This window comes from Tamandua tetradactyla, chromosome 23 (assembly GCF_023851605.1).
Source record: "Tamandua tetradactyla isolate mTamTet1 chromosome 23, mTamTet1.pri, whole genome shotgun sequence".
NCBI lineage: Eukaryota > Metazoa > Chordata > Mammalia > Pilosa > Myrmecophagidae > Tamandua > Tamandua tetradactyla.
In genome coordinates this window covers 24,321,842-24,333,795 of record NC_135349.1, presented here as the reverse complement: position 1 = coordinate 24,333,795, position 11,954 = coordinate 24,321,842, and the positions used below count along the sequence as shown (strand labels likewise).

General features: G+C 43.7%; 1 protein-coding gene across 1 annotated transcript; it reads right to left on the bottom strand.

The window, feature by feature from the left end:
* Positions 1–10,103: 10,103 nt before the first annotated feature.
* ZG16 (zymogen granule protein 16) lies at positions 10,104–11,717 on the bottom strand. Its single transcript, XM_077141260.1, has 3 exons — positions 11,566–11,717; positions 11,237–11,369; positions 10,104–10,518 (listed from the first exon to the last, which is right to left on the bottom strand). Exons 1-3 carry the CDS (start codon positions 11,618–11,620, stop codon positions 10,203–10,205), a joined length of 504 nt encoding a protein of 167 aa, XP_076997375.1. The 5' UTR covers positions 11,621–11,717; the 3' UTR covers positions 10,104–10,202.
* Positions 11,718–11,954: the final 237 nt, after the last annotated feature.

Sequence of the window (11,954 nt, the reverse complement as noted above, 5' to 3'; positions counted from 1 at the left end):
TGACAGACGAGTAAAACATATGGATTAAAAATAAATAAATAATAAGGTGAACAAATGTTAAAATAAATTGAGTAGATTGAAGTGCTAGTGATCAATGAAAGGGAGGGGTAAGGGGTATGGTATGTATGAATTTTTTTTCTGTTTTCTTTTTATTTCTTTTTATGAATTGACACAAATGTTCTAAGAAATGATCATGATGATGAATATACAACTATGTGATGATACTGTGAATTACTGATTATATATGTAGAATGGAATGATCATATGGTAAGAATGTCTGTGTATGTTTATGTTAGTATGTTTAATAAATAAAATTTAAAAAATGAAAAAGAACCACTGACTTAGACAATAGGCCATTTGGTCTTCTCTGACCCTCAGAAAGAGCTCTTCCAATTTTCACATTTTCAGGTTTTCACATTTGTGGACAATCCCTGGATATTTAAGAAGATGCCTGCTTAGGAGGCAGCCAGAAATAGTAGAAAGACCATAATCCTGCTAGGCCACTCAGAGCAGAAATTTAGTCTCTTATGCCTCCTTTTCCTCAAATGTTGAAAGGGAATAATGGTTGACTCTACCTCCCACAGTTTTAAGGATTAACTCAGATAGTTAGGTTCACAACTGATTGCTTACAGTGTGCCAGTCTCTCTTCTAGGTGGTGAAAACTCCATGGTGAACAAGAAGACAGACATGGTCCCTGTTTTCCTGGACTTTACTTTTTGTAGGGAGGGGGACATGGGGATGGGCAGTGTGGACAGACAATAAAGAATTCTAAGGAAAGTGCAATAAGATCTGCATCTGCCTTGTGGAAATTACGGTCGTTTAATGCCTGATAGTCAAAGAGAAGGAAACAATGTTTTTGGCATTAAAAAAAAATTTATTTCATATAATCAAACCAAAACAGTGTGCAAATATGAACATTCTTAACATACAAACATTCTGAGCATGGTGTAAAATCAATGACTCACAATATCATCACACAGTAGTATATTCATCACCATGATCATATTTTTAGAACATTTGCATCACTCCAGAAAAAGAAATAAAAAGCAAAAAGAAAAAACTCACACATACCATACCCCTTACCCTTCTCTCTCATTGATCACTACTCAATAGATTTTAACCTTTGTTCCCTCTATTGTTTTTCTATACCCCTTACCACTCCCTTTCACTGTTCACTAGTATTACAATCTACTCAATTTAACATTTGCTCCCCCTATATTTATTTTTAATCCACATTTTACTCATCTTACATATTGTAGATAAAAGGAGCATCAGATACATGGTTTTCACAATCACACAGTCACTCTGCGAAAGCTATATCATTATACAGTCAGCTTTAAGAAACATGGCTACTGGAACACAGCTCTACAGTTTCAGGCACTTCCCTCTAGCCTTTCTAATACATCTTAAACTAAAAAGGGATTATCTATATAATGCATAAGAATAACCTCCAGGATAACCTCTCGACTCTATTTGAAATCTCTCAGTCGCTGACACTCTATTTTGTCTCATAGCTCTCTTCTCCCTTTCAGCTGAGAAGGTTTTCTCAATCCCTTGATGCTGAATCCCAGCTCATTCTAGGATTTCTGTCCCACATTACCAGGGAGGTTTACACCCCTGGGAGTTACGTCCCATGTAGAGAGGGGGAGGGTGGTGAGTTTGCTTGCCGTGTTGGCTAAGAGAGAGATAGGCCACATCTGAGCAACAAAAGAGATTCTCTAGGGGTGATTCTTAGGCCTGATTTTAAGTAGGCTTAGTCTGTCCTTTGTGAGGATAGGTTTCATATGAACAAACCCCAATATTGAGGACTTGGCCTATTGATTTCTTTGTCCCCACTGCTTGCAAGCACATCAGGAATTCTCCAAATGGGGAAGTTGAATTTTCCCCCTTTTTGCCATTTCCCCCAAGGGGACTTTGCAAATACTGTTTTATTCACTGTTCAAATAACTCTGGGGTTTATCAGGCCATCACTCTGGACAAACCTACAAAATCTAATGCCCTATTCAAGGTTCCATGTACTTATGGTGTTCAAATAAACTGTCCATATAAGTTATGTTGGGAAATGCACTAGTCAAAATATAAATTCTGTATCAAATAAACAATTTTTTCTTTAGTCTCACAAATAAGTTAAAGTTTTAAAATATGACTATTTCCAACACCCTGCAATATTGACATTCCTTTGTTCTTCCTCATGTGAAAATATTTTTTAATTTGTACATTTAGTCAAAATACACTCTGGCATTCCTAGATTATACCATCTCAGTCTTTATCCTTATCATCTATCAGAAACAATTTTTTTTTAACTTCCAAACTAGACTCTTAAGAAATAAGAGGAAACAAAAGAGAGTAGAACTTACAGAGTTCATGTCATTAAGTAGAGGATAGAGGGCGAGGTAAAAAACTGACCTTCAAGCCTGGGACGATTCAGCGAGGGTCATCTAAGGTGAGAGGCATGGCAGAAGAGAAAGTAGTGGGGGCTGGACGCAAGAGGACCAGACCAAATGTGGGAGGCCAGGTGGATAAAAACAGTCCTTAAAGAGATGATGGAGCACCACTGAGCCAGGAAGCTGGGCCAATTGCCGCCATATGGACACTTTTTCCTTCATTTTACATAAAATTGCATAAGAGCCACATGGGGGCACTACGGAAAGGGATTCAGCTAGGAGAGTCCAGAGACAGTTTCCAGTAGAAGGTCCTTGCCTAAAAGCACTAAGATTCATTTCGCTGATTGCTCCCCAGAAGAGTAAGACTAGCTCTGCAGAGGTTGGCTTGAGAAGACGAAAGAGAAAAATATTCATGTTTTCAAAAACAAGATCCATTGTAATTCCTAGAGCAAGGATTCTCAAAATGTGGTCTGGGGTATCTCTGGGCTCTGCAAAGTTCAAATTATTTTCCTAATAATACCAAGAGATCTATTTGCGCTATCGTCTCATGAGTATATAGTGGAATTTTCCAGAGGCTACATGAGATGTACTATCACGGCAGATTTGAATGCAGAACAGGCTAACCTAGTCTATGGTGGAAAAAACAACTCACAGCAGTGATTGTTTCTTGGGCATTGGGGACAGGTAGTGACTGGGAAGGGCCAGCAGGAAATTTTCTCAGGTGATAGTTATGTCTTATATCTTCCTAGGAGTTTAGGTTACACAGGTGTGTGCATTTGTTAGAACTCCTGCGATGGAAGCATGGCATGGCTTTCCAGCTGGAATCCCTCCAATCCTAGGGGTTCACCAGGACCTTAGATGGAATATTTGAGGGACGCAGAAGGAAGAGAGCAGAGTAGGTAGGGTTCAGGGCACCGCAGTCCCACTTCAACCAGACAGCTCTTCATTTATTTCACATACTGTATTTCCTTGAAAGATTTTGTCCCCAAAGAAGTTTGAAAATCACGGACATGTGAAAAATGTCCAGGCTTTGACATCAGAAAGTCCTAGGTTTAGTCCTGACTCTGCCACTTACTGTATTTGTGATTTTTGGGCAAGTAACAGCATTTAGCACAGTACCTAGAACATCATAAATACTTAACTATTTGTTTTATGACTGAAGGAAGGAATGAAACTTTCCTGAGTTCTTGTGTGCTTAAGTCCAACAGATCTCATTCTCGTTTGCTCTACCAAGATTTTTTTTTAATACAAAAAAACACCAAATAAACGCAAACATTCCTATTTTGATCATTCCGTTCTACATATATAATCAATAAATCACAATATCATCATATAGTTGCATATTCATCATCATGATTATTTCTTGGAACATTTGCATCTATTCAGAAAAAGAAATAAAAAGACAACAGAAAAAAAAGATTATATATACCATACCCCTTACCCCTCCCTTTCATTGATCACTAGTATTTGAAACTAAATTTGTTTTAACATTTGTTCCCCTATTATTTATTTTTATTCCATATGTTCTACTCGTCTGTTGACCAGGTAGATAAAAGGAGCATCAGACACAAGGCTTTCACAATCACACACATTGTGAATGCTGTATCATTATACAATCATCTTCAAGAAACATGGCTACTGGAACACAACTCTATGGTTTCAGGCACTTCCCTCCAGCCTCTCCGTTACATCGTGACTAACAAGGTGATACCTACTTAATGCGTAAGAATAACCTCCAGGATAACGTCTCAACTCTGTTTGGAATCTCTCAGCCATTGACCCTTTGCCTCATTTCACTCTTCCCCCTTTTGGTGGAGAAGGTTTTTGCAATCCCTTGATGCTGAGTCTCAGCTCATTCTAGGATTTCTGTCCCACGTTGCCAGGAAGGCCCACACCCCTGGGAGTCATTCTACCAAGATTTAGAGTGTTTTCAGGGTGAGTTTCCTTATGGTGACGAACTGAAAAAAGCAAAGATGGGTTTGCTCAGTTATTGAATACTGGATAATGGGAAGTTTATGTGTGGATGATGGCCACCTCAACACAGAGCCCTGCTCTGACATCTGTCCTGTGACTCTCCACTACCTACAAACACAGGGTTTGTTATGGTGTTTATGTCTTGGTGACTTCACCTGAAAAATGGTTTTAATAATACTCCTTTTCTACGGGATTGCTGTTACAATTAAATGAGCTAATTTTTGAAAAGTATCTGAGCTAATAATGAATATTCCAAAAGTGCCTCTTTCACCTCTCCCTGGGTTTCCCTGAAATAACCGCAACACGCATAGATCACTGCTAATATAGTCTTTTTACCTATACAGTCCTTCAATGTTCTCTCAGATGCCCTATCTTAATAATTTCCCTGTATTTTCTGTCTTTCTCTCATGCATGCTAGTCCATGTCATGATTATTCCAAGAATTTCACACTTTCATTGGCTGGATTTGAATTTGTTGAGTTAAAAATTTTCTTGGTGGCTGGGTTTCCCTGCAGGATCTGTGCAAGACCGAAAGAGAAGCTTCAAGGAAGTCATCGTGGAAGAAGTGGGAGGTGGTTGCTGAAAAAGCATGGATGGGGACACTGAGTCAGAAATGTCCAATAAACTGCACAGCATAGCCATGTCTGACATACCACTTACCCCCTTGCTGAGCTGCTGTATCAGCCGAGCCCTGAAGCCCTTGGCTGTACAGGGAGGTTTCATGATCAGCCCTTGAGCTGGGTGGCATAGACCTACCTCTGCTGTGACCCTTGTACATCTCATGCTGTGGCCTGTTGTAGGTTACTGAGGAGTTTGCCATTGACAGGCGCTTCTGCATCAGCATCCCCTGCAAGGTTACTACCTGGTGCTGAAGGAGGACCACTACCGCACTGCCCTGGCCTACAGCTTGCCAACCTCTTGACCAGGTGCATGTTGGCCTAGAAGCTGGGTCTGAATGAAACTTCAGTGTAGTTGCTATTGACCAGTCCCTCAGGGAGAGAGAGATTTTAACCCCCTTCTAACCACAGTGGGATGGAAAGAAGATCCAGGGGGATACACTGGACATTCACCAGATAATTGAACTCACCAAAGGCTCTTTGAAGAATCGAAGTCAGCCTGGGCCGTAGTTCCGACTGGAGGTTCGTAGATGCTCCAGTGGACTTTCATCTGGAAGATGGAGGCTCCCAAACTCAGGTTTTCTGCTGTGCTTTTTTTTTTTTTTTTTTTTAAATGGGCAGGCACCGGGAATCGAACCCGGGTCCTCTGGCATGGCAGGCGAGCATTCTTGCCTGCTGAGCCACATGGCCTGCCCTCTGCTGTGCTTTTTAAAAAGGTCTTGCTTCAGGCAAGCCATTTTTTCAGTAGCAGGATCTGCCAAAGAGCGATTCTTTCTAACTGATGGTGCATTTGAGTTCAATGGGTTCAGAACCAAGATGCCAACCTCGGTTCAGGCTGCAAGACAAGAGGTCACTGTTGCTTGTTGACAAAAAGAAAGCAGAAGCCCTAAAGCTCTCATTAACTCAGCCATTTCATTTCTTTTTGCCTTGGCTGGTTCTTTGTTCCCCGTGCTCTGATGCCTTGCCCTGGAAAAGGGGAGAAGTGATGCTTTAACATGATAAACCTGCACCAAGGCAGTTGAAATAAAAAACCAAACAAAACAAAATTAAAAAAAAAAACATAAAACGTTCTTGAAACCCGTGAGCTATAGTCTAAGGGGAATCTTCTATTACTTGAAGAGTTGGGTTGTGTTGGTGGCTTTGGTTGGGGATTTGACCTTGGCATCTACTTGATGACTGCGTTAGCTTTTTGCAGGTTGAGGCTTCCCTATTCTTGGAAGTGCTCAAGAAGCCTGGCCCTGTGTTCCTTTGGCCTTGCTCTCTCCCTGCTGTGACTGGAAGTGGGAGCTTGAAGGCCCAGTATCAGCCATGGAGAGGAGTCCATGATGAGCCAAATGAGGAAGCAGTCATAGTTCATTAACTTAGCTAATTTATGTCTTAAGTCATTTATATTATATTATATTATATTATATATTGTATTGTATTGTATTGTATTATATAAATAATCATAGATTATATCATAAGTCAACCCGGCTAATTGTAAATTTGGGGAAGGGGGGCTCCTTTTGAAGGTATTACCTTTCTAGTGCAGTTATCACTAGAGGAGCTGTGAGCCCCATTGTAGCTGGTAAGCCTCTCAGTATTCTTTCAAGGCATGCTCCAGAAAAGCCCTCAGACTTTACTGAAAAAAAAAAAAGCTCCTCCAGAGATGTCTCCCTCTCGGGCCAGTTAGGTGTGCCTAGAACCGCTTTCCTGACACACCCATCTGCTGATGGATTGGGGGCAGCGTGCTGTAGGCCAATATACCACTCAGCTACCAGACAGTGAGACCAGTCATTTTCCCGTAATAGTAAATTCTTAGAATTTAAATTTCTAGAATGTGAGAGCCAGGCAGGTCTTAGAGAGCTTCTAATACAAAAAGTTCATTTTATAAATGTGTAATTGAGATCTAGAGAGGTTAAGAGATTTGGTTGAACTCATATAGCAAATTTATAGCCAAGTGGAGTCAGAAATTAGGTTTTTTAAGTTCCTGTGCAGTGCTTTGTCAACCTAACTCGCTGCAACCTTTGTTAGCTAGACTTCCAACTTTGCACAGTAGTCCTTTGACTGGCCTTTTTTTTTTTCGTTTACAAAATGTAGGCGATGTTTGACTGACTTAATGTGCCTCGAGACCACAAAGAAACCATTTCTCCTTCACTCCATAATGAGTCCTAGGGATGGGACCTAGATTTCCGGGAGTGCTGCTTAGGGCCCACCACAGGTTTACAAATTTCTCATAGAGGGCAATCTGTGACTGCGTGAGATTAGCCAGGGAGGTCACCATCGGCAGGTCATCGATGCTGCTGTTGAGCATGGTCTCAAAGTCATCAGGAGCTATTTTGGGTACTTGGTTAACCAGACTCATCAAGAAGCGGCCCACAGTGTTGTCAGCTGACAATTTTCCAGACAGTACATCCCCTGCATATTGCAACACTGTGCTCAGGGCGTCCTGGATGCGAGCTGAGGCTCCTCCTACTTGCTGTCAGTCACTTGAGAGTCCAATAACCCGGCTGGGGCTAAAACAGGTCTTCATGGTCAGGTCAACTCCCATGCGTTCAGTGTCATCATTTGCGTATCTCACTGTCCCCCCAGGAACGCCCCTTAAAGTGCTGTATAGGCCTTGCTGCTCGTGCGGCGTCCTGGAGGCTCATGCCTTTGGCTTGCTCAGAAACAAACTTCCTATCATTTCCCTGGCTCCCCACCCCTGTCCTTCTAGGCCCTAGCAGGTAGCGTTACTTCTAATTTAACTGAGCAAATAAGGGTTAGGTATTGATTTCCCTAAGTTTCACTACCCATATCTACTACCCATACAAACTACTCCTTCATCTTTACTTTCTTCCCTCCTTTCTTTAAATTTCCCTGTTCCAGCATCTACATAAAGCACCCTCCAATCTCTTTGAGACTTTGTTCTATCAATTAGTCCCTATTTCCTGAATTTTCAGCCTCTTCCTCTACTCTACCTCCTTTCTCTTCATCTCATAAACATGCTCCCATCTCTTCTGTCTAGAAAAAAAAAAAACCAGAACAACAAAACACCCTTCTCTGTATCCCCTAATAACTACGATTGCCTATCTTCTGGCTTCCAGAATCAATTTTCTTGAAATATTCAGCTTTTGCTCGCTATATTTCCTCACTTCCTTAACCAATAGCAGCCTGACTTCCACCTCCCCCAAACCACCTGACACTTTCTTTGTCAAGGTCATTAAAGACTTTCTGATTGCCAAAGGCAAAGAAAGGGAAGGCTGCTCTTCCTTTGACTTCTCTGGGCATTAACTCCTTCTTGAAATCTCTCTGTTGCCTTCAAAGAGCATCACTCCTCATCCCCTTTATCTCCAGACCATTCCAGCCCCCATTTCTTTAATCAGATCCTCTTCTCTGGACCAGCCATCAAACACTGGTGTTCCTCAATCCTCTGACTTCAGGCTTTTTCCCATTTTATATGCCCATAGTTTTTCTGAGTGACTTCTTCTATATCCACTATTTAAACGTCATTATTTACATGCTGGTGACTCCTTAATTTATGACCCTATGTCAAACTTATAGCCTAAGCTTCAGACTGAAATATCTCTCTGCCTCACATTGGACCTCCATCAGAATATCCCACAGATACGTCAAAACTCAACAGGCCAAAATGCTAATTAATTTTTCCTTTGGATTCCGATCCCAGAGAATGATATCCCTTTCTTCCCGGGGCCTGCCTAGAGACATGGAAATACCCCTCGACCCCACCCCCCACCCTCAAGCATGCAGCTTTCAAGCCCTTCTACCCACCTACCCCCCACTCGCTCTCAAATTCAGAACCACGGAAGTGGGCCAGATGGGATGAAATGCTGGTATTTGACACATGATGAACCTCAGATGCCTTATACAAAGAGAAAACAGCCAGCACCAAAGGCCACATATTGTATGATTCCACTTGTATGAAATATTTGGAATAGAGACAAAAAAGCAGATTAGTGGTTGCCAGGGATCGGGGTTGGGGGGTGACCGATAGCTGGTGTTTCTTTTTAGGGTGATGAAAATGTTCTGAAATTAGATAGTGGTGATGGTTGCGCCACCTTGTGAATGAATATACTAAAATCTACTGAACTGTACACTTTAAAAGGGTGAATTTTATGATAGTTTAATTTTAGAAAGAATTACGATGACATAATATCCCAATCTATGGAATTGATTTGGGGGGGGGGACAAGATAAAGGAATGATTATAAAAATGACCTAGTCATGGGTTTGTTTCTAGAATATCAGTATTTCTTTACAAAATTACTATGCATGTAGCTGTTCTCTTTGTCTAATTGGTAAGGAATGTGATTCTGGCATTCCCTGTGACATGAACAAATCTGTTAGAAGCAGCAAGTTTACCCCCACCTTCCTCCCCCCCCAAAAAAAGTCAGAAATTTTCATGACTGGGAGCTAGAGTCCTAAGACTTATTTCCAAGGCAACTTTATGTCCTCGCTGATTCTGTCTAGTCACCCCAAAACCCCTGAACTCTGAACAATCCCTCATGTTCATGGCAACCCCACTCTGGAAATCTCCCCACCTCAGAGTTTTCTTTTCTGAGGTGGGTGCTGGCAGGGTGTGGGGCTGTTGCGGAGGTGGCAGCTGCCTCAGGAAAGAATCTGGTTCTGAGAGAACTGAGCAAGGACACGGAGGCTTATGGGTAAAGGCGAGGAAGAAATCGGGCTGTGTCCTTCAGCACAGGCGTAGGTTAAACTTCAAGAATCAGCTGGTTTCCGGGCAAGAACAAAGGATGACGACCCAGGCCACCTGCTTACAGTGGCTGAGTTAAAAGCCTGACGCTGGGACACTTTCTCAAGGGAAGGACAAGGGACAACAGGAGCAGGAGAGAAGGGAACATCTGGGGTTTGGGCAATGAACCACACCAGGCCTTGCCCCTCAGCCTCAGCTTTCCAGTTTGGGTAAACACTCAGGAGCTATCCTTGAAAACAGAGCTGATGCAAGCCAGAATCTTATCTCCTCTTGATAAAATATATTCTAAGAAGCCCAGGCTTCCTACCTAGCACCTGTCTGCCTCATCCACCCACTCTTCCCCAGACTGACATCTGACAGATAGCCAGAAGTGAGATTTGGACATCTGCACCCCGAGTCAAAGTCAGATGCCAGCTACAGACACCCACATACACATTCGCTTTAGCCATGTTCTTTTATTGAGCCATTGGATGGCGGTTAGCGAGAAGGGAATTCTCCTACCCCAACCGCAGCGACCCTACCAAGGAGGAGGCTGAGATTCAGCAGCTGCTGTAGTCACTGGGGTAGAAGTCCCAGTGCAGGCCAATGGCATTGATAAGGGAGCCAGATCGGCCACTGATAAACCGCAGCACCGTGTCGGGGTACAAGGGGACAGCGTTGAAACTTGTGCCTGTATCTTTCCCGAAAGGCAGGTAGCGACCCTTGTCCGTCACGAAGACCAGCTTCCTCAGGTAGTACTTGTACTTGCCGGACACTTGGATCACTGACTCCCCAGGGTACAGAAAGATCTCCTCCAGGTCCCCCTGGGTGCCACCCACATAGTCACTCCATACTTTGCCATAGCGCACCTGGAGGCTGTGAGCAGGGGTGAGGAAGGAAAGGAAGGGAGACAAGCAGGAAAGATGATCAGAATTCAGTACTCCTGGCTGGGGAGAGTTCAAACTGGTCATGGCCATGAGAAGTCTCCTGCCGTGTCCCCATGGGATATGAGAGCCGGGTGAGCCCTTGGAGATCATATATGGAGATCAGCAGACTCAGAGAGGGAAAGCAACTTGCCTAGCATGACCCAGAGAGCAAGCAAGTGGCAGAGCTTGAACTTGAAGTCCAGACCCTCTCCCCTCATCCCTGTGCCCCTGGAAAGAAGCAAAAAGATGTTTTTCAAGCCTCTGAAAGTCTCTAATGTGGAAGAGGAAAGAGACTTGTCGTGCTGCCCCTGGGTGCAGAGCTGAGATGGGAAGGTGATTCCTTTTGGCTCAGCATCTAATAGAATTTTCCAATCATATGAATGGAAAGGGAGTCTCTCAGGAGAGTCATCAAGCAAGGATGGAGGATGGCCAAGTGGAGTATTGCAGAGGGATTTAAACCTCAGGTGTGTCCAAGGTCACACGTGGCAGGGGTTGGAGGGGTTGTAGTACTGCTGGTCTAGAATTCAAGTCATCTGCATTTTTACCTGGTCACATTACCCCTAGAATTCATGGATTGAAACAGACATGACCCCAAAGTGGCAGAAAATATGTCAATTTTGTAAGATCTTAGAGGGTCCCCCAAACCACAGGAACTCAGAGAACCTTACCCTACGATGTAGTTATTGTTGACTCGGATACGGAGGGCAGTGATGGGGCCATCCAGCTGGTTTCCAGAATGGGAGAATCTCTCTCCACCGCCACCACCGTACTCTCCATTGTAGGAGGAGGACCGCGCCTGAACTGGAGGGGAGAGTGGGAGTTGGAGAGGGATAGCCCCCAAGAGCTCAGTTTCTCCCCACTCCCTCTATTAGACATCCCACAATTCAGTTCCCACCACCCCCAAGCCGGCGTCTGAAGGCCTTGGCCACCAGCAGGGCAGAAGGCTGCTTTCCCATGACCTTGGGGTTGACCCTGAGGTTCCCGGCGTCTCACTTACTGGCACTGGCAGAGGCTGAGGCACAGAGAAGGGCCAGGAGGGCGGCAGTCAACATTCTGGGGTGGGAATGGGAAGAAAGGGGAAAATGAAGGTTTGCCCTTTTCCGTCTGGGCTTGTTTACCAGGCATCCCTGACCTCCTTCACAGGCTCAGCCTTCTTAGTCTCTCAACGAAGGCCTAGCAGACCCTGTCTTAGGCTTAGAAAGGACGATCCATTATGTAGAGTCCTGGTGCAGCTGCATACTGTCTTCTGTGTCCTCAGCCCCTCCGGGTCTCCTTGGTCTGATTTTTGCCAAACTCTGCTCTCCCTTCCCAAGCCAGAAGAGAAATCCTAGCAACCTCTGTCTGGATCAAGCTGTGGCAAGCCCCCTTCCTTCCTGGCACGAAGCA